Consider the following 21,945-nt stretch of genomic DNA (forward strand, 5'->3'; position numbering starts at 1 on the left):
TGCTTTTGGAGTCATATTTTTGTGGTTTTGTATACTTTTGTTGTTTTTGGGTCAGTTTGTGTGTTTGTGGAGTACTTATGTATGTTTTTGTTGCTTTTAGAGTCATTTTTGTGTTGTCTTGTTGTCATTTTCTAATACTCTTCTTGTTTTTGGAGTCAACTTGTGTTTTTAGAGTAATTTCTTTGTGTTTTTAGAGTCATTTTTGTGCTGTTTTGTCGTGGTTTAATATACTTAAGTTTTTTTGGAGTAATTTGTGTTTTAGTTTTCATTTTGTAAATTATTTGTTATTGTTATAATTGTTATGATTAGTTTTGTAAATTTCTCTTGTGTTTTGTCAGATGTGTATATTTGTTGTCTTCCTGTTTTATACATTCTGTTATTTTTGTCGTCTTTTTTGTGGTCCACGAGCCGCATGTTGCCCATGTCTGCTTTAACACGTTTGGGCTACCCAAATAAAATAAAATGGTAAATACTGAGTTTTTATCAGTAATTTCTCAGGTTTTATTAATTGCAATGGACAGGAAGATGTTTTGATGAGTCACTTAGCTAAAAGTTATCTAAAAACCAGCTAGCTAGTGCTCTGTTTACATTCAAACTTCTGCATAAGATCACATATTTTGGTAGTTACGATCAAATTAAACGTGTTTCTATACAAAGGAGGAAGTTAATTTATTAGATAAATACCAAATAACAGTTTTATTTTTGTTGCTGCTGAGGCAGGAAATAAAAAACAGGGTTATTTTTGGTCTCGTTTCTCAGGAGGAAATACAATTATTCCTTCAGGTTTGGTCCTAGAGAGACGCTGTCCTGCTTGTCTTTAACGTCTTTAGCATCTGACCACATGTCGGCGCTCTTTAGCTGTTCTCACATTAAATTAAACTAAAGCAAAGCAGAAAGATCCACGACATGAAATATTTTCTTCAATTCAGCTTTTTTTAGCAGAAAAAAAGGAAAATTTTTTATCCTTTTTCATAGTTTTTCATTTTTTTAGTTTTATAAAATGTATTTCATGCCACTGCAATTAAATTTAGTTGCCTGCTTGATTAAATACTGTAAATTTACATCATTATTATGTGAAGGGGATAAAACGTTTTTATTTGCCTGGAAAAAAATATTTAACAGTATGTAGATCTTAATTCATTTCATTAATAATATTTTTTATTCAAAATTAGACTATTTTTATTTATCTTGAGTTTTACCTTCATCCATCAAAAATAAAAGATTACAATAATCCACTTTAGTGGGAAAATTCAGCTCCGTTATCAAAACTGGATAAAAACTTATTTGGCAACTGTTTTGTTTTTTTGTAGCTGGATAAAAAGATTAATTTGTATATTTTTTTGTATTGAAATCTTGAAAACATGAGAAATCTGAATGGATGTTTTTGGCCCCCTGCAGGAATCACAGATCCATAACCACGCCCCCCCTTATATGGGGGCTTTTTAAGTGGTTTAAGTCCAGTTTAACACTGTTTGGTTCACACTCCGTTAGCTATGGGACGGTTTTCGATCACTTCGCCCCCCGTGGCGAAGGCGTACGACGCCGGCACCGCTGCCAGCGCGGTGGCGGCGGCCACGGTGGCGCCCCCCGTGGCCGTGAGGTGCAGCGGCGTGTCGTGGACGCGTGCGTAGTCCCGGTCGTTCTTGGCCAGCAGGAGGTGCTGTTCCCCCGGGCGCAGCAGCGTTTGGCGGGTGAAGGTCTCGCCGTCGGCCAGGCTCTCAGGGAGCGGCTGGTGGCGCGGTTCGGGCAGCAGCAGCAGGCAGATGATGCACAGCAGCGTGCAGCACGCAAAGATCACATGGTGCAGGAAGTAGCCTTTCTGGTTGTGGAGCTCCATGATCGGCGCCGTCAGCATCCCGAAGCCGGCGCTGGCCAGAACCAGACCCAGACCCCCCCCTCTGCACAGAACCAACAGCATGTTTCAGATATGGCAACCCAGACCCCCCCTCTGCACAGAACCAACAGCATGTTTCAGACATGGCAACCCAGACCCCCCCTCAGCACAGAACCAACAGCATGTTTCAGACATGGCAACCCAGACCCCCCCTCTGCACAGAACCAACAGCATGTTTCAGACATGGCAACCCAGACCCAACCTCTGCACAGAACCAACAGCATGTTTCAGACATGGCAACCCAGACCCAACCTCTGCACAGAACCAACAGCATGTTTCAGACATGGCAACCCAGACAGCTGATTCATATTTCTAAAGATTCTGTCACAGTTTTAATCTCAGAATCAAATGATTTCAGGTTTATTAATGCATTTCCCATAATTATCTAATGATTCATTCCACTACCAGGCCCTTCTTCAGCAGCAGCACATGTAGCGTTAGCACGTTAGCATTAGCTCTGCAGAAGCCTCAGGATAACCATGATGTTAAAAGGTTCAACCACTGCTCATTTAACCTGAACATATGTTGGTTACACTTCATTATTTATATTAATATTGTATTATTTTGATGTATAAAAACAATCAGAAGAGTCAAATAAACCTAATATGTATTTTTATTGAAAATGTATTGATTATACAGAAAAGTGAATATCCTGTTCATTTAAATTGAAGTGTTATTTGACGTTAAATGTTGTTTATGTCCATCATTAATTCCCTTACATAAACATGAAATCAATGAATCGTTTCCGATCAAATCGTTCTAAATGAATTAATATTATACACGAGTCGTGATTTGAATGAAATCATTGTTAAAACGAATGTTTACAGCCGTAGTTTTCCATCAACAATGTTTGTTCATTCATTGGTTTGTAGAATGTTGAGGTGGGAATGAGACACTTTTATTGGTTACCTGTGCATGGAACATATCTAGATCTATAGATCTATACTGGCAATATACTGAGTTCACGATACAATACTTGGGTTTATGAAATCAATACGCCATTTTATTTTGAAAAGGGAAAAACATATATATATATATTATTTACTTATTAATTTTTCATATTTATTACATGAAAATATTATTTACTTTTAACTCTGACATTTTCAAGTTACTAACTCAATATAATGAAAATAAATCTTTTTTTAAAAAAGAAATTGCACAAACTTAGTGTCTCTGACTGTTCATTCCAGTCTGAAAGTAGAAACACAGCTAATATATGCATCTGTTCATCATCATTATTATTATTATTATTATTATTATGACTTCCACACACTGTTTATGGTCTACACACACTTCATTTGTTGACCTGTGGGGGGCAGCACTGTGACATTTTAAAATGTAATATATTGTTGTTCCATCCCAGTTTGAAATATATTCTGAACAGATTATTTCATATGAAACAGGCTAATATAGTATATATATATATATATATATATATATATATATATATATAAATAATAAAGATGATAGATACTTTATTCATACGTTGGATGTTCAAAGATAAATTCCAGTGTGTGTGTTGGGTTCCTCGTGCTCACCTGATGACCGTGGGAGTGATTTCTGCGCAGAAGAAAATGCTGAGCGTGCTGACGGCGTGAGACGAGAACATGCCGATGATGGAGAACGCCACGGAGAACTTCCTGTTTAGAGTGTCCCGTAGAACTGAGGAAAACAAGGAATAACAATGAGCACTGGGAGAAGAAGGAGAAAGGAGGGAATCACATTGTACCTGTGTCATGACGAAGGCTGTACTTCCCGATCACTGGAAGAGAGAAAAACAGGAAACGTGACATTATTAGAGGGTGACGTGCTGACTCAGGAGCAGAGCAGAGACCATGTGACCACGTGCAGAGCTGAAGGTCACAGAAGAAGAGGAGGGCGACCTTCACGCTCCGCACGGATCCAAACGGCTCCTCTGCTTCATGATACGCATCAGATAAATATCAGCAAAACAGAACGTTTTCGATCGACTTTGTGGAAAGAAAATGACTCGAGACACACAAAGTGACAACAAAAACTATAAAGATAGCACCAAAAATACACAAAATAGTAACTAAAACACACAAAATGACAAAAAAATAACAAAAATACAACAATCACCTCAAAAATGACAACAAAGTGACACAAAATGAAATAATACACAAAATAACAGGAAAACACACTAAAAAACATACCAGATGACTCCAGAAACACATAAATTGACAAAAAAAGCACAATAATACACAAAAGGACAGGAAAAATACACAAAAAAATACAGTAAATGACAACAAATATACACAAAATGTTAGAAGAATACACAAAAAAAAAGACTATGCACAAAATGACTACAAAATGACAGAATAATACACATAAGGAGAGAATAATGAATAAAATGAACAAAACTCCAAAAAGAAACAAAAATACAAAATATGACAACTAAAATTCTGAAAATGACAGAAAAACACACAAGAAATACAACAATTTAATAAAAAATGACAAATATACACAAAAGAACAGGAAAATTTACAAAATGACTACAAGAATACACAGAAGGTGATACTGGCTGACAAAAAATACACAAAAGAACAAAAAAATACAGTAAATGATGACAAATACACACAAAATTATAAAGAAAATACACATAAGGACAGAAAAATGCTTAAAATGAAAACAAAAACACAAAACAACTCCAGAAATAAACAGAATAACTTAAAAAACATAAAATGACAACAAAAATGCACACAAACTGTTTGTTTCCTGTGTTAATGCTCATGTCGGTCATTATTGTAATGCTGACGTGAATGTTGATTATGTTTATTATTGGTGCTGTGATCACTCACAGTTCAACAGTCCTAGCTGCAGTAGTGAAGCGAGTGCAGTGATGATCATGAAGGTGAGCAGACCCCCACGTCGACCCATCAGACCCACGGCTGGACACAGAGCCAGGCACGTTGCCACGGCGATGCCAGCCATAGTGTAGTAGTCGGCGTGGCACAGCGCGGTGGGCCGGGCCTCAGGGTCCATCATACTACGGGCGAAGCAGTGATGGATGCCATAACCTGTGAGACTACACACACACACACACACACACACACACACACACACACGGTGAGCTCCTACTGTGGGTTCTGTCCACACAGGAGATGATCACATGATGCCACACTCACGAGTTCACACACAACACCACGATGTTCTTCCATAGGTTCCTGGTGCTCATCATCTTGACGATGCAAGTTCTCTGAGGTTTCCTGTGAAGTTCCTGCTCCAGCTCTAGTGAGACGTGAAAACATTTGAGCAATATTTGAGTGTTTTTTTTTCTAAATTCCGGTGTTTTAATGAACTATTTAGATTTCGCACATTTCCATGTGTTATGGAAACCTGCCTGTGTTCTTTTCTTCCTGCTTTTTCTGCAGCAACAATGTTGTTTTTGGTCGGAATTGTTGATTTTAATTCTTCATATTTTGAAAGAATTATTCATCAATTGTGACGTACGTTGCTCTACACAGTTTCTCTGTGATTGTGATTGGTCTGACGCTGCAATCTCCTTCTTTCACATGAGCGCACACTGAAATCCCCTTAAGTGAACGTGTTTATATCTTGCTTCATAGTACAGCTGCTCTCTGACAGAGAATGTTTGGTTTGGTGGAACTAATGGAGAAATATCAGGATGTACTTATCCAGCTTCATAGTACAGGCCTTGTGTGTTAAGTAACGTGTAGGCATCCCATCCTCACCAGTAAAGACTCCACTGGTCTCGGTTGCCATGTCAACCTGGTTTTCCCTGGCGATGCGTAGCATCATGGGTTTGGATCTCCTGTAGTGCTGAGTGGCCAGCAGCCAGCGCAGAGATTCAGGAAAGATCCTGTAGTGAGGAACAGAGAGAGAGAGAATATGACTTTGTAGAATAAATAATTAACTCAAACATTTCAGTTTTCAAGGAAAACGAGGAAAACTAGGTCAATTCTACACAATTATAATGAATACGAATTAAAAAACCAAAGCGATTGGTTGAAAAAAATGCAAATTAGTGTTGAAATCTTAATTTTAACATTACTGGAGGTTGATTTTACAAATTATATTCACTTTGTTTTTATTCTTTTGTGTGTGTGTGTGTGTGTGTGTGTGTGTGTGTGTGTGTGTGTGTGTGTGTGTGTGTGTGTGTGTGTGTGTGTGTGTGTGTGGCAGCTTTAGCATGATTTCAGCGTGTACACTTGGTGCAAATACAGCCGAGAAATACAAATTCATAATAATAGTTGATCTTATTAAGCATGTTTGTCACAATTTATGGACGTTTAAATATCTGTGAGACAAGGAAACAGAAGCAAAACGGAAATGGGTGAACGCTGAAGTGAAATTTGGGAAATGTATTGTAGATTTTATTACTTATTTATTTATTTCTATTTATCTATAAAGGGGAAAACACATATTCATGAAGGTGTAATAAAGTTCTTAAAAAAAGCCTTAAAAAAATATAATTTATGCAGAAAAAATAATGTATTAACTATTTATTACATAATAATAAAAGGGATTTTTTTCTGCCCGCTTTTTATTTCTTAACAATATTGAAAAACGTACAATAGGGAAACTTTATATCAATATATATATATATATATATATCTTTACATATAGAACTAATTGCTACCCTTTGCGTAAATATGACGTATTCGAGGTGTACACAAATACACAAGATAAATATAGAAAATGACTCAAGACACAAAGTGACAACAAAAACAATGAAGTTAAAAAACACACAAAATGACAGAAGAATACACAAAAAAAACAGGAAAATGTACAAAATGATATACCAGATGACTCCACAAAATGACAACAAAAATACTGAACTGTACTCAAAAATGACAATAATAGACAAAATGACAACAAAAATACACAAAATGACTCAAAATTGACACCTAAAATACTCAAAATGACAGAAAAACATGCAAAATGACAACAGAAATACAACAATTTCCTCAAAAAGGACAAGAAATATACACAAAAAGACAGAAGAATACACAAAACAACAGGAAGATGCACAAAATGACTACAAAATAAACAAAATTATGAACCATATGACTCCAGAAACACAAAAAATGAAAAGAAAAGCACAAAAGTACAACAAAAATGTACTAAAAAATGACAATAATACACAAAGGAACACAGAATGAGGGAGGGGAAAACTCACCACACGTAGGGCAGCATGAGAACGAAGGGGCTGATGATGACGATCTGCAGAACCTGCCAATCGTCTCGATCCGGCCAATGGCGGCACAGCGCGGCCACCCCTGGCATCAGGAGCTGCCCGCCCACCATCAGAAAACTGGCCACCATCGTCATGGAAAACCTCCAGGCTGGCAGACAAAGCTCAATCCCTGAGAAGAAGAAGAACTTATTTTTTACCTCCATTTCCACGTTTATTCAAATTATTTAATAAGCACAATCTACAAAACCAGAAGCAAGTCCTCAAAATGACAACAAAATAACAGTGAAATATAGAAAATGACTCAAGACACACAAAATATTATATTTTGTGTATATCATCAAAAATACACAATGTCTAAAAGTCGACAGCTAAAATACTCAAAAATGACAAAGTTAACAAGTGCTTCCATCTAAGTCTGATATTTCATTAATTTTACATTTTTAGGCAAATATTTAAACAAATAGAGCTGACATCAGAAATATTGATAAAATCTATTAGTTTGACATTAAATCCTGCAGTTACATGCTCTATCCATAGGGGGAGCTAGATAACAGCACATTACAACAGAAGAAAAAACATACATTATAATAGAATTAAATGTAATAAAGACATTCAATAGGAAACAAATAAAATATAGTAAAGTTAAAAAGCTAAATTATTAAATTGTGTGACGGTATTTGCGTTTTTAAGCATAATAAATAAATAAATACATAATAGTAGCTTTATTAGTCGTTGTATATACCTCACTGATAAGTAATCCTGCATAAATGAATGAATAAAAGCTGTGAAATGAGATCTAACCTTGAATTATTTCGACTTGTGGATAAAAACTATTATTATTTATAAAATAATATTATTGGTGATATTTTCCCTTCGTTGACGTGGTCAAACATGGTCGTTGAGTTAAAGAAAAATAGTTATTTGAAGTTTATTTAACATATTTTTGGTATCTAAAGCACAGACAGTTGTTGTTATAGACACGTTGGGTGTTTTAAAACAATGTATCTTTATTTCCCCCCTACGGCTCCATCACATGGTACGTTCCAGATGGCCTGGACCATGTGGTCGTGTCCTTTGAAGGTGAGCTTTGTGGGAGGCGGGGGATGATTCTCACTAACCTGCACTGACACTTCTTATTGTGATGAAGAGGAGGAAGGGTTTTGTTCCCCACAGAGAAAATCCCTCCATTCACACGAGGAATGACGATAAAAACACCAGCGAGAAAGTTTCATTCATTTATTTCCTGATAAGGTATTTCTTCGTACAAGTTAGTTTTTGTTGTTTTTTAAGATTCTTCTGTTGGGCTGATGCTTTTGCTTATTTTAAGTCAAATATCCCTGATTTTATACTTTATTAGACATGGGACAGTAGTAAAAATAGCTCCAAAAACACACAAAACGCCAAAAACAAATGTACGAAATTACCCAACAACAATAAAAAAACACAAAATTAGAAAATAAGATACAAAACAACAACAAAAACACACACAATGACAGCATAAAACTACAAGATGACAACCAAAATACACGAAAATGACTCCAAAAACACACAAAACAACAACAAAATATAAAAATTACTCCAAATCTACAACAAAAAACAATAAATTAGAGAAAAAATATACAAAGCTAACACACAAACCCTTTGTAATTATTAAACCAACATCAGCTGTTATTTGAGCATAAGCAAACACACACATTCAGAACACATTATTAAAACAAAATTCATTTCATTTTCAAAAAGCCCACTTTATTACGAAACGTACAAAAATACACAAAATGAATCCAATATCTTACGAAACAACAACAAAAATATAAAAATTAGAGAAAAATAGACAAAACAAATACACAAACTATTTGCTCTTTCCTGTATTATTGATCAGATTGGTCATTATTATAATGTTGACATGAATGTTAATGATAATGACCCTCAGATGAGATAGAATCACATTTTTGTGGCCCCGCTGTGATAAATGTTGTCCATCTATAAACACTTTAGCCCTTATTTATCAACCATTCATACATTCAGATTTGTGCTCTTTCATACTTTTAAAAATGTTACAAATGTATTACACTATTTAATCAATAATGTGATGAATTATAGGTGAAATTGGAGGGACATTCCTTTTTTTTTTCATGAATTTATTTTAATGTGATATTTATTGCCTAAAGCGTGCAGACTGAGGCTGATATAAACATCATAATTGCGTGTGTGTCTCCAGAATCTCTGTAGTGAAGTTGTTCTCAGTGCACACGGGGGGGCAGACGTCACCTGCTCGGTCGCTGATTCTCTTCCAAAGAGCGTTTAAATGAGCTTCTTTAAGTCCAGTTTTCACACGTTGATGAAGATTTCAATCTTGAAAAAGCTTCTTTTCTTGTTTGACCTCAGTGGGCGGGGCCTCCCAAACAGGAGAACGGAACATACAGATGCCAATGTTTGAAAAATCACACATCCTGTCATACGACACAATGTGAACTTGAATTTGTACCCGATTTCACGCAAAGGTTGATAAATGAAGGCTATTGTGTGTGCAGACTAGGGGCCGTCTGTGAGAAAGTTAATGTTGTTGGAAAAATATGAAGAGAAGATCGACGGAGAGCAAAAGATAAAAAAAGAGGAAATATTATTCTTTCAAAAAAAATAACTAACAATACCTGCAGCCATCTGTGAGCAAAGCTGTGACAGTTAACATTTGCCTTTGAAACGCACTAAGACAGCTCTTTCTTCATTAGTTTTTTGAGTTTACAGATAAAAATGTTGTATCATAGTAAAGGCCTTGTTGTTTTCAAGGAAGAGTGACATAATTTACTGTAAAACACTAATTTCTCCAACAAATGATGATGATGATGGTCAAACAAACGAGGACTAATGTGGAAAGTAAATTTGGAGCCTTTTCAGATGTGAAGTGCTTGGTGGAGGATGAGGGTGGGGGGGTTTCTTTGTGTGTGATGGAGGGACATCAGCAGCACAATAAGAGCCATTCTCTGACTCAGCTGGAACAAAAGCTCCTTTCCATCATGTGTGTGTTTGAGTCCATTGACGTCCCACTAGAGTCAGTGGGATCCAACTCCCCCGACACAGATGGAGCTTCTGTTTCCTCGTTCCTCCCTTTGGGCTTCATCCATGTTTGCCAAATGTTGCTTTTTTTCACATTACAGATTGAAATGAGCTTTTAGATAAATCAGTAGTGTTGTAGTACTCAATACTGGTATTTAGGTGGTCTTGGTCTTGTCTCAGGCCCAGTGTACACAATGTTTTGTTTACAAAAAGTTCCGCATTGACACGGCAACGTTTTCAAAATGATCTCTGTTTACATGAGACCACGGGAAGCATAAATAAAAAAAAATGTAGTATACATGCCAGGCCAATAGATGGAGGTGGAGTTTTGCAATAAACCAAAACAAGAAGACATAGTCATGAACATCCCCCGCCAGAGTGGTTGTCATTATGACTCACAACCTTTTCCTAAATGGATTTGAAGGGCAATCACAATGCAAAAAATAATTGCGCGCTTCTCATTTTCGAACTCCATCAAGGTATTGATACCATGAAGCCACATACCAAATTTGTGTATCCTATCTTACACAGTTTCTGAGAAAAGCTTTTCCCTTTGAAGATGCCACGAACAGTTAAAAAAAAAAAAAAAAAAAAAAAACGGAAGAAGGGCAGTAACTCCAGAAAAAAATAATTGCACGCTTCTCATTTTCGAACTCCATGGAGGCATTGATACCCTGAAGCCACACACTGAATTTGGTTAGCCTATCTTAAACAGTTTCTGAGAAAAGCTGTCCCCCTTAACTGGGACAGACGGACCTCAAACCTACCTATGTTTGTGGCGCGGGATAATAATAAGCGAATGCGCAGAGACATTTCTTCTGAACACAAGTAAGAGTAGAGCTTCAGTCTTTGGAATTTAACTGAACATCTCCATCAAAGTGTTGATTTACGTCACCATCACTTGGATCAGAGGAGACGTATTTCATTCCTGCACCAATCACAGAGCTGCTCTCCTACTCAGAGCTTTATATACAGTATTTGCCCAAACCTGGGGTCAGGCTTAATTTCTATCTTTTTAACATAGATTGTGGTTGGACTCGACTCAGATGCTGCACGGTGTGAATGAACAGTCAGGTGATGTGTTTAGATTAAAGTGAGAGAGACTCAGGGGAGGGGAATGGAGGCAGTCCTCTGGTACATGAATACATGATGTTATAAAAATGACTGTGTGTCACATATGTGTGTGTTATAGCAGTGTTACACATGCTTTACAGCAGCAATAAACCGCTACGTAGCATCACATGAAGCTGTTTGTCTTGTTTATAGTTGGATGTTGAACAATCGACTCGTAAATAAAGCTGAGTTATTAAAGAAACTCGTCTCAGGTCATCCTGCATGTGCACGCGATGGGTTCAGGATTAAAGAGAGATCGGCATTATTCAGGTTCAGGGCATTTATGGGGGGAGGGGTGATAAGTTTTCATTACAATTTTACCAACTTTGAATATAATATACACATATTTTTAGTGCTGAAAACAGTGACTAGGAAATTATAAAATTGAAAGATTCACAAAATAAAGCCAAGTAAAAACAGTTTTAAAGGACCAGCAGCTGATGACATTTGACCCTCCTGCTTCCCGTAGCAGCTCACTTCTTTGTTTACAACATGGCGGACACCGTGGGTGCTCTGTAGACTCACTAGTCTGTTGTTTGTAGTGATGCACCAAGAAAAACAAGCGACTGGAACTGAGATCAAGGCCCCTCCTTGACAAAACTGGTGTCCACTGGCCGCCAGGAGTGTGCATACATTCAGCGTTCAGCAGAGTTACGTTTGGTGCCATAATCTACGTTGTTGGACTTTTAAATGCTTTTAATCCATATGTGTCTCTCCTACCTGTGTCTAACTTCGTGATTTACAACTGCAGTAAGTCTATCCCTCCATGTTAAAGTGTATCTGTTGAATGATATATCATATAGAACATCATTAATAATAACACTGCTTAATTGAAGCTACTTTACTCACTCATTCTTTAAGTTACAGGAAGTGCTGAACATTTCAAGATGTATTTTGGATTTCAGCAGTTCATATTATAGTACTAGAGCAAAAAATGAAGCAGAAAGCAATGAATTTACAACATTAAACGATGCGTCAACGCAGTGTTTTGCATTCAACAATATAAATGATGTTATCGTTTTTGCATTATTGTTTATGTTACACACGTGGTTGGCGTGAGTCTCGAGACATTCTACATATTTAATACATATTTAATTATTTTTTTAAATGTTTGCCCCCCCTGGTAAGAATGTCAAACTCCACCTATGGGTCAGGTCTAACTTTACTCTTACTTGTGTGTCTCTGCACATGCAATTATTTTGGTTGATTGCTAAATCACACCTCCATCTATTGACCTGGCATGTAAACAAAGATAGTTTTGAAAACGTTGTCGTGTGAATATGGAATTTTTTGGAAACAGAAGCAAAAAGTTGTCGTGTAAACTTAACTCACTACGTTCTCCAAGTAGCTACACTATAGAGGTGGCACCATTAGCTTAAAAAAGAAGAATGAGCCATGTCTGATTTAAAGTGCATTCATGGGATGAGTTGGTGTCACTTTAAAGGAAACGAAAAGATAAACTGAGCAACAATCTGCGGTAAAAGCTGGAAAATGAGTCTTTGTTCTTTAAATTGAACAAAATAATGAATTGTCTCCCTTAAAACTTCCATGTTTTGGTCCTGCTGTGGTTATTTTTGTGTCTGTTTAAATGATAATCATGAGAAAACCTCGACCTTTTGACGGCACGAGACGAGTTATTCAGACGTTCAGGTCTGGGAAACGACACTTCTGTCCCTGAGGGATGAGACGAGGCATGAGGAGAGGATTGTTGGCTTTTCTTTGTCTTTAACAACGCTACAGAAACATCCAGACCCTCATAAGAAGGAGATAATTAATGAAATAACTGTGGTGCAGCAGCCTGAGGGAGAACAACAAGGTCACAGCATAACAGCAGCATTCCTGCTGAGTCATGATAAGCCAGCGACTGCAGGTCTGCGTCCTGATGGAAGAGCTAACCTTGTGTAGCAACGCAGACACAGTGTTACCATGTGCAGCTGCGACAGATGCATCTCATGTTGACCCAGTTTGGAGCAGAACGCTTTAGTTACAGTAAAACTTTAGATACTTTGAATTATTCAGCACATATTCACAGTTTAAAATGTGAGACTGTAGCTTTTAAGGGAACTCAATCACCTAAAAACTTACTTCCACATATTAATAATAGATACAGTTTTTAAGGCACCAATAATATCAAAGAAATAAGTGACAGATATCAGTCCCTGCAGGATATTTACTTGAGTTTGTGATTTCATTTGATGACATTTTGTGAAAAAAATTGAGAAAAAATACAGGATTTTGGATTTCTGATTAAAAATGATGAATGAATCAATATTATCAATAATGTCAATATTGAATGAATATAACTGTAAAACTAAATGTAAATATAGAAATGTTAAATAATAGATTAATAATAATAATAAGTCATTTAAAAATAAACAAATGAAGCAGACCTGTCATAATTGTATGTAATATTACTCTTTTATTTCTTTATTGCCACATGCAAAACAAAAAACATGTATTTTTATTTTGATAGGACTCTAAACCAGTGCTCTCAAACTGGCAGCACTGGTTGGTTTTTCAAACAAATGGATTATGGATGAGACTTTTTTTGAAACATTTTTTAAATTAAATCCTAAACTGAAGTCTAGTTAAAAATGTAATCTGCAGATAGGATATATTTACATGATGAGCATATATTGAGTTTTAAATCATACTCCATTTTCCAACGTTATTCCCCCTGTTTCTCAATCCCAGTGACGTGGATTTGAAAGTGACGTAAACAACATGATTTGTGTTATTAATCCACGGGCCTGGGGTCCACAGAGGGCATCCGTTTGTTTTAAAGACCACTTAAGTGGAGATTTAGGAGCGATTCCCGCTGAGCCCCACAAAACATGAGCTTGAAGTCTGTCCCACTTTCACAACCAGTCTGTGACTAATCTGACCATCGAGCCACGGAGGACGAGTGTGGAGGCCAGAGCAGGGTGAGCGAGACGAACAACAACACAGCAGCTTTGTCCCAGTGGAAAGAAACAGAGTCAATAAAAGACAAGAATGACCTCCTACTTTTCTTCACACGACCACCAATAAGCAACATTTGTAACGATGTGAAATAAGCTGAACAAGCCGAAAACAGAAACATGGATTAGAAAGGGAAAGGTTAGCGCTCACCAATGCTGACAATAACATGAGCTAATGCTAACGTTGCTAAAAGTTGTGTATGTTTCATGTGGCTAGTTCGCTCTATGGACACATCAGTTTAGGATAGCAGGTGCTAATGCTAATGCTAAAGCAAACCCGAGATGATAAATTGACCTGATGACATAGGCCGCTACTTTTTACCCTTTGACCCTACATAGCCAGTGCCGCTACATGCTAAGCTAACCTCAGTCTCAATAGGAAGACATCACATTTAGTGACCCCGAAGTCCAACACTAAGCTAGCTCAGTGTGTCAAACAGGACATTGCAAAGAACAAAACTGTAAAGACGCCTTTAAAATATATACATACATACAGTATATATATTTACTATATATATATACACAGTATATATATATACAGTATATATATATTAGGGTAACCATATTTTCATTTTCAAAAAAGAGGAAACTTGGGCCGAGCTCTTCATACTCAAAGTACTCTACGTTTCCTCAAATCTACCTTGTAACGGCAAAATAGTAGATAAATAAGTTGTTATTGTCCATAAAGTTTAACAATGAATTTATCTCTTTACAACAAAGAATTAAAAACAATCTGGAATCAGTGGTGACTGAAGTTAATCACATTTATTATGCATTATAATGATCTGTCCTTAAAAAAGATCATATAAACCTTCTTAAAATCTCTCTATTGTTAACAATAATAATAATAATGATAATTCATTTTATTTAAAAGCGCCTTTCAAGGTTCCAGACTTTGGGAGCAGAGCGACTGAAAGCTCTGCTCCCCATTAGGGGTGGGAACCTCTGGGTACCTCACGATACGATACGCGATACAAAGCTCACGATAACGATTATCTCACGATATGACAATACTGCGATTATTGATATATTGGTCAGAAATCAATCTATGATAATCTATGACATAAGAAAAAAAAACGATTAAGTGAAAAAATACTATTTCTATTTGATATTTCTGAAAAACAATAAATTGAAAAAGTGTCCTATGAACAGTGACACTATTTTAGTGCAACATTTCTGTAAATAAGTGTCAACATACCAATGTAAACTAATAAGTATCTCTAATAATGCTTTATGTAAACAATAAATAGGGTCTTTATTACCAGTGACACCAGTATAGTGAAATATTACAGTAAACAATATATTACTTCCTTCAACAAACAATGACAACATTTATGTGAAGACGTACCTGCACATTTTAGTGAAAAAAAAATCAATACTTAGCGCGATCGTGCGAAAAATATTGCGATATATCGCCGTATCGAGATACCGTCACACTCGTACTCCCCTTGGTACTGAGGTGGACAGTGGGTACAGTGAGATGGATGAAGACCTGAGGGTCTTTTTTTACAGAATAGGGTGATGACTGCAGATTTAAAGAGAGAGGGGACGATTCCAGTGGACAGGGAGGAGTGAATAATTACTGATATGAATTTAGCATTAGAGATGGAGTAACGTAATGAGATAAATGAGCTGTACATAGTCTTTGTGAACAGTGAGACCAGATTTCCTGTAAAGACTCGAGCTGACGACCTTTAGATTTCAGGGTGCGTAGTTCGGGGGTAAACCAAGTGGAGGAACGGGTAAAGAAAACAGAACGTGGCTTGACAGTGACTAGTGAGTTCAGAATGCAGGTGAGACCAGTTCATCAGGGGAGGAAGAGGAAACAATACATTAAATAATCATTAAATATACACCTCAATAAATAACTGTGACCATAACTTCCTATAGAATAAGTTTCTCTGAACCTTCATGGAGGTTTTACCTCTATTTTATAATTAAATCCACTGGTATTTTGTCTCTTTTAATCTTTGTCTTCTCTCTGCGACGTCTTTCATGAATCCATCACGTGTGAGTAAAATGATCATAATGAACCATATTAGCTGTAAAGAGCAACTCATTAACTTTCAGAAACTGCTGGAATTTCTCTGATAGAGTAAATATTAGATAAGTTATGGTCTTTTAAATTAACTGGTTCTCCGAGATGCGTTCAGGGTCCCTGGGAAACCTGGACATTTTCATCTGCTTATAAAATCCAGCCGGACGGACATGTTGGGGTAAATCCAGATGTGGTCACCCTACTTTAAGCAGTTTGATGTTGATCGTATCATTATGTATTGTTGTGATTATATTGGTATTTTTTGTGTGAATACTTTTGTTTATGGTTTGGAAAGCCTTCATATGGGAGCATGTTGTCAACATGGGTTTGTGGCACTTACTGAGGACGTAGAGGGACAGAGCCAGGCCCGCCAAGCAGAACCCCTCAAAGAAGCGCAGCGTGCTGAACATGGTGGCGTTAACAGAGAAAGCCACGCTGAGTCCAAACACCAGCATAAAGAGAACGGACAGGATCAGAACTGGGTGTCGACCAAACCTGGGGGAGACACACCCACACAGGGAGAGAGAGGCTGGGGGTGAGGAGGGGAGAGCGTTGGGGTGAAAGTAACCCTGAATGACACGGCTAGGGCTCTGAGGGTCAGTGGGTCACGTCGTGGTTACATGGTTACCACGGTTACTGATCCCAAACACAATGCAGGGACTGTTTTTTCCCACGATGGCCCTCAGATGAACCCAGTGAACCCAGTGGAAAGCCTTTTATTTAGCAGAGAAATACTTAGTTACTTTTCTACTGCTTCATTTAAACTCTACTCACTACGTTTCCCAGAAGCACCTGAAGTACTCGTTACTTTTTATCTACCAATGACAACAAAGAATCAGTTTGATAACTGTAGTTAAGACAAGACGAGACAAAATAAAAAGAGACTAGACACAAGTTAGAGATAAAAAAAGACAAGACACAAATAGATAAGACAAGAAAAAGGGATTAACATGGGAGCAAATAGACAAGTAAAGACAAGACCATTTAAGAAATGATACAAGATAAGACAAGACAAAGCAGGACAAGTTAAGAAGAGACAAGATGAAACAAGAGGAGAGAAAATAAGACAAGACGTGAATAAATGAGACAAGAAAAGGGGACGAGACAGGACAAGATAAGACAAACTAAGAAGAAAGAAAATAGAGAAGAAGAGAAAAGACGAGACAAATTAAGACGAGACAAGACTGGACAAGTTAGAGACAAAAAGAGGACAAAACATGAATAAACAGGTTGAAAAAAAAGGGACTGAATATGACAAGATAGGACAAAACAAGATTAACCAATTAGGGAGAAAATAGAAAACACAAGACAAATTTAGAAAAAGCTAGACAGGACAAGATGAGACAAAACAAGAAAAGATAGGACAAAACGAGACAAATCAGTAAGGGAACAAATAGAAAATTAGAGACAAATTAAGAAAAGGTTCGACAGGACAAAATAAGACAAAAAGAGGAAAAGACAAGAATGAACAGGACAAAGAAAATGCAGTCATTCAGTACAGTTATCAGAATGATGTACTTTTTACTTGTACTTCTACTTTTGATATGTATATAAATTATGAAAGCCTTTTATGTTTAATACAAAACAACAGAAACTTTGACTTAAGTTCAAATTCCCAAAGTGAAAGTGATAAAATCATGGGTTGGAGTAAAATCCACAATGTGACCTTGTCTTAGTTTGTGGGAAAAGTCTGTGAATATCGGTATTGGTTGATATCAGAATCAGAAATTAATTATTGTGTAGTATTAACAAAAACATAAACATTTATCTTCCTAGATCAACTCTAAGCTTAAAGTCCATCTGTTGGGTATTATAATATATATATAATATGAGTGGATATTATTCCTACAGTATGAGCAGAGATAGTAACGTACCAGTCGGCCATGACACCCATCACCAGATACCCAAATATGGATCCGACCAGCAGAGAGAACTTAGCGATGTGGACCTTCCAGGCCGAGTCACACACCAGGTTCCACTGAAACAGAAAGAGAAGAGAGTCAGTATGAGTTAATGAGTTAATGAGTTAGTGAGTTAATGAGTTAATAGTAGTGAGTTAGTGAGTTAATGAGTTAATGAGCTTAGTGAGTTAGTGAGCTTCATGAGTTAGTGAGTTAGTGAGTTAGTGAGTTAGTGAGTTAGTGAGTTAATGAGTTAGTGAGTTAATGAGTTAATGAGTTAGTGAGTTAATGAGTTAATGAGTTAGTGAGTTAGTGAGTTAATGAGTTAGTGAGTTAATGAGTTAATGAGTTAATGAGTTAGTGAGTTAGTGAGTTAATGAGTTAATGAGTTAATGAGTTAATGAGTTAGTGAGTTAATGAGTTAATGAGTTAATGAGTTAGTGAGTTAGTGAGTTAATGAGTTAATGAGTTAATGAGTTAGTGAGTTAGTGAGTTAATGAGTTAATGAGTTAATGAGTTAGTGAGTTAGTGAGTTAATGAGTTAATGAGTTAGTGAGTTAATGAGTTAATGAGTTAATGAGTTAGTGAGTTAGTGAGTTAGTGAGTTAGTGAGTTAATGAGTTAGTGAGTTAATGAGTTAGTGAGTTAGTGAGTTAATGAGTTAATGAGTTAATGAGTTAATGAGTTAATGAGTTAATGAGTTAGTGAGTTAGTGAGTTAATGAGTTAATGAGTTAGTGAGTTAATGAGTTAATGAGTTAATGAGTTAGTGAGTTAGTGAGTTAGTGAGTTAATGAGTTAGTGAGTTAGTGAGTTAGTGAGTTAATGAGTTAATGAGTTAATGAGTTAGTGAGTTAATGAGTTAATGAGTTAATGAGTTAGTGAGTTAATGAGTTAGTGAGTTAGTGAGTTAGTGAGTTAATGAGTTAGTGAGTTAATGAGTCTCAGTCCATTATTAGTCTGTAAAAGAAAAACACCACAAGTTTAGGACAAAGTTACTGTTTATGAGAAAACAAACGACACAAAAACTCTAATAATCAGGAACCAAACAATGGCTTCAACGACTGATGTAAGAAACATACGAAAACTCTTCAAATGTATCAGGTTTGAGCTTAATGTACAAACAGAAAGTCTGAGTTTTCACACAGGTGGAAAAACTCTGTTTGACGGACACGTTACAGTAACTTTGTGCAGTCGTCACATGACTCAGCTTCAGAGAACATCATGTGACTTTTTCTGAGATATTAGATATAACGTCTTTACATAATGGTTTAGATCCAGAGAAAAATCTGAAACATTTGGTTTCATCATCATTAACTAAGGTTTAGTGAAAACATGTGTGTGTGTGTGTGTGTGCGTGTGCGTGTGCGTGTGTGTGTGTTTGTGTGTGCACCGCAGCGTGCGAGGGAATGCGTGTTTGTCCAATATAAGAAGAGAAATCGATAGTTTTCCACTTTCCGCTGAGCTCACGGGTCAGTGAACACATCACTGAATCTGAGCCAAGGACACACGTGTCTCTACACACACGTAAACATTGTGTGAAAAAAATGACAAATACACATCAACGTACACACTATGATTTTTAGTGTGTTTTTCATATATTTTTTTGTCTCAAAACCAAAACTGAGATAATTACAGTTTGTCAAAAACAAGTTGCATTTTTAATGACTTATCAATAGATTTAAGTTTGTCCTTTAATCAACGATGTCATTTGAAATGATACCAACTCATCACAGGAATGTACTTTAGATTAATACATATATTACTGATTTTAGCCTTGGCTTCACATTGTATCATATAGGATCTATTGCTGTGTGTGTTAGTGTGTGTGTGTGTCTACTGGTCTTTACTGGTCTTTACTGGTCTTTAAGACCTAAACGATGACCATAAGAAGCTGCTGTGCTGACCTGGTTGAACTAAAGCGCTGACTCAGGGTCTCTGTTCTACGGTGGCCCTGGAGTGCAAAGAATGGAAAAGAGAGAACACACACACACACACACACACACACACACACACACACACACAAAAGAAAAAACGCAAAGACAAAAAAGAAACCAGAAGAGGCGGGTACGTGGGGAGGGTCATGAGACGTCACTGATTGGACGAGGCCACTGTCTTTTCCAGTACAGGAAATATTTGCGATTTTGCTTCTTTTACCAAAAACTGACCGAGTGGTGAAGCAAACACGTATTGATCCGACTGTGGAAAGTAGTTACAGTAACAGAGCAGCAAACTCCAAACTATTTCTTCCCTTTCAAAAGCTAAATGACAGCTGCCTCGTCCAATCAGCAATGTCTGGTTTTGATCCCCCCCCACCCACCACCCCTTTGTGTTTTGTCTTTTGTTTGCATTTTATTTTTTGTGTTCGTGCTTTGCACTTCAGGGTCACCGCACTGTTCATCCCTATTACCAGCCTTCATTATTGTTGAGTGTAGATCAGGTGGAAACCTTTCACACTGCTGTAACGCTAACGCCTCGGACACAACAAGGTGCTTCGGACCTGCAGTGTTTCAGAGGAGGGGGGAGGGGGGGGTGGGGGGTGTTTGCACTCAGCTGTGGTTTCTGGGGCAGCTGCTAAATCCTGCAGCGTGTGTTGCTGCTGCTGCTGCTGTTGTGTAACAGTCCGAGTGTGCCTTGGTTTACTCATCACTTTTCAACATCGCTGTGCATGAAAATGGATCGTTTTCATTAAAAAGCACACAACAAGCTGTACACACACACACACACACACACACACACGTGCACAGCTTCCTCAGATTGAGGTCAGTGGACGACTTGTCAACTCGCTGTGATGGAAATCTGTGCAGCTGGAGAAAGATGGAAGGAAGACTTTGAAGACGAAAGGAGCTTCTGCTGAGGATGAGGATGAGGATGTATTAAATAAAGAGAGCAGACAGTGAAGATGAGAAGAATGAAGATGGGGTGTGGTCATGTGGACGGCGATGAGAAGATGACGTTGATCTCATCTTGAAAATGAAAAAATTCTGTCCGTTTTTAAGGAAAAAAAACAACTTTAACCTTCATTAGCTTAAGGCTGCTTTCACACTGAGACCATTAGGACCATCCTATCACCTTTATCTGGATTGGTTTGCATAATTATTTCTGCTCAAATTAAACTCATTTATACAACTTTGCATCTTTACACGTGACAATCAGATGTTTTACATTTCATTTCATAATATTCCTATTTCCTTTTCTCCGGCTGTATCTAATTTAATGACATTACTAAGATTCTAAACTTCCCAAAGTCATACAAAAAATGTGTAATATAGATTAAAGTTAAATGTTGTAAATCAGCGGTGCCCAATGCGTTGATCAATCAGGTACAGTATGCAAATGTACGCAGATGATGCTGTAATTTTTACTCCTGCTAAAACAACTGAGGAGGCATCATCTACCCTCACATAGACCTACAGCAGTGGCTCACCAACTCATCCTTAATATTAAATACAAATAACACCGTGTCAATGATGTTCATATAAAATCTATTGAACTGGATCGATCCAATGTGTTCATTGTTGATGAGTTCAAGTATCTCGGGGTCACTGTGGATTCAACCTTTAAAAACACATTAAACACACTGCTAATACAATAAAGTCAAATCACAATAAGTTCAGCAAAGACTGAATGATATTTTCATACATATTTGACTGTGTTACAACCTGGTCACTCACTGGAGAAACAAATATCAAACCCATAAACATCCTCTTCAAAAAGTCCAGAAAAATTCTGGATCAAAAGCCTTGATCATATCTTCACTGCAATATTCTGCCTTGTTGACAAAGCACGTGATGCTCTTGCCCCGCC

At 37.1% G+C, this 21,945-nt stretch overlaps 1 protein-coding gene across 1 annotated transcript in view; it reads right to left on the minus strand.

Moving 5' to 3' along the window:
- Positions 1-210: 210 nt before the first annotated feature.
- slc22a23 (solute carrier family 22 member 23) overlaps positions 211-21,945 on the minus strand; it is a 24,036-nt gene continuing 2,301 nt past the window's right edge. The window contains exons 2-10 of the mRNA XM_028444515.1: positions 18,113-18,216; positions 16,579-16,733; positions 7,056-7,242; positions 5,608-5,735; positions 5,041-5,143; positions 4,714-4,940; positions 3,624-3,656; positions 3,433-3,556; positions 211-1,898 (exon numbers count right to left, since the gene is read on the minus strand). Of these exons, the coding sequence (XP_028300316.1) occupies positions 1,478-1,898; positions 3,433-3,556; positions 3,624-3,656; positions 4,714-4,940; positions 5,041-5,143; positions 5,608-5,735; positions 7,056-7,242; positions 16,579-16,733; positions 18,113-18,216 (1,482 nt within the window). The 3' untranslated portion in view covers positions 211-1,477. The remainder of the gene's footprint in view (positions 1,899-3,432; positions 3,557-3,623; positions 3,657-4,713; positions 4,941-5,040; positions 5,144-5,607; positions 5,736-7,055; positions 7,243-16,578; positions 16,734-18,112; positions 18,217-21,945) is intronic.

Source organism: Gouania willdenowi, chromosome 4 (assembly GCF_900634775.1).
Source record: "Gouania willdenowi chromosome 4, fGouWil2.1, whole genome shotgun sequence".
Lineage (NCBI taxonomy): Eukaryota > Metazoa > Chordata > Actinopteri > Blenniiformes > Gobiesocidae > Gouania > Gouania willdenowi.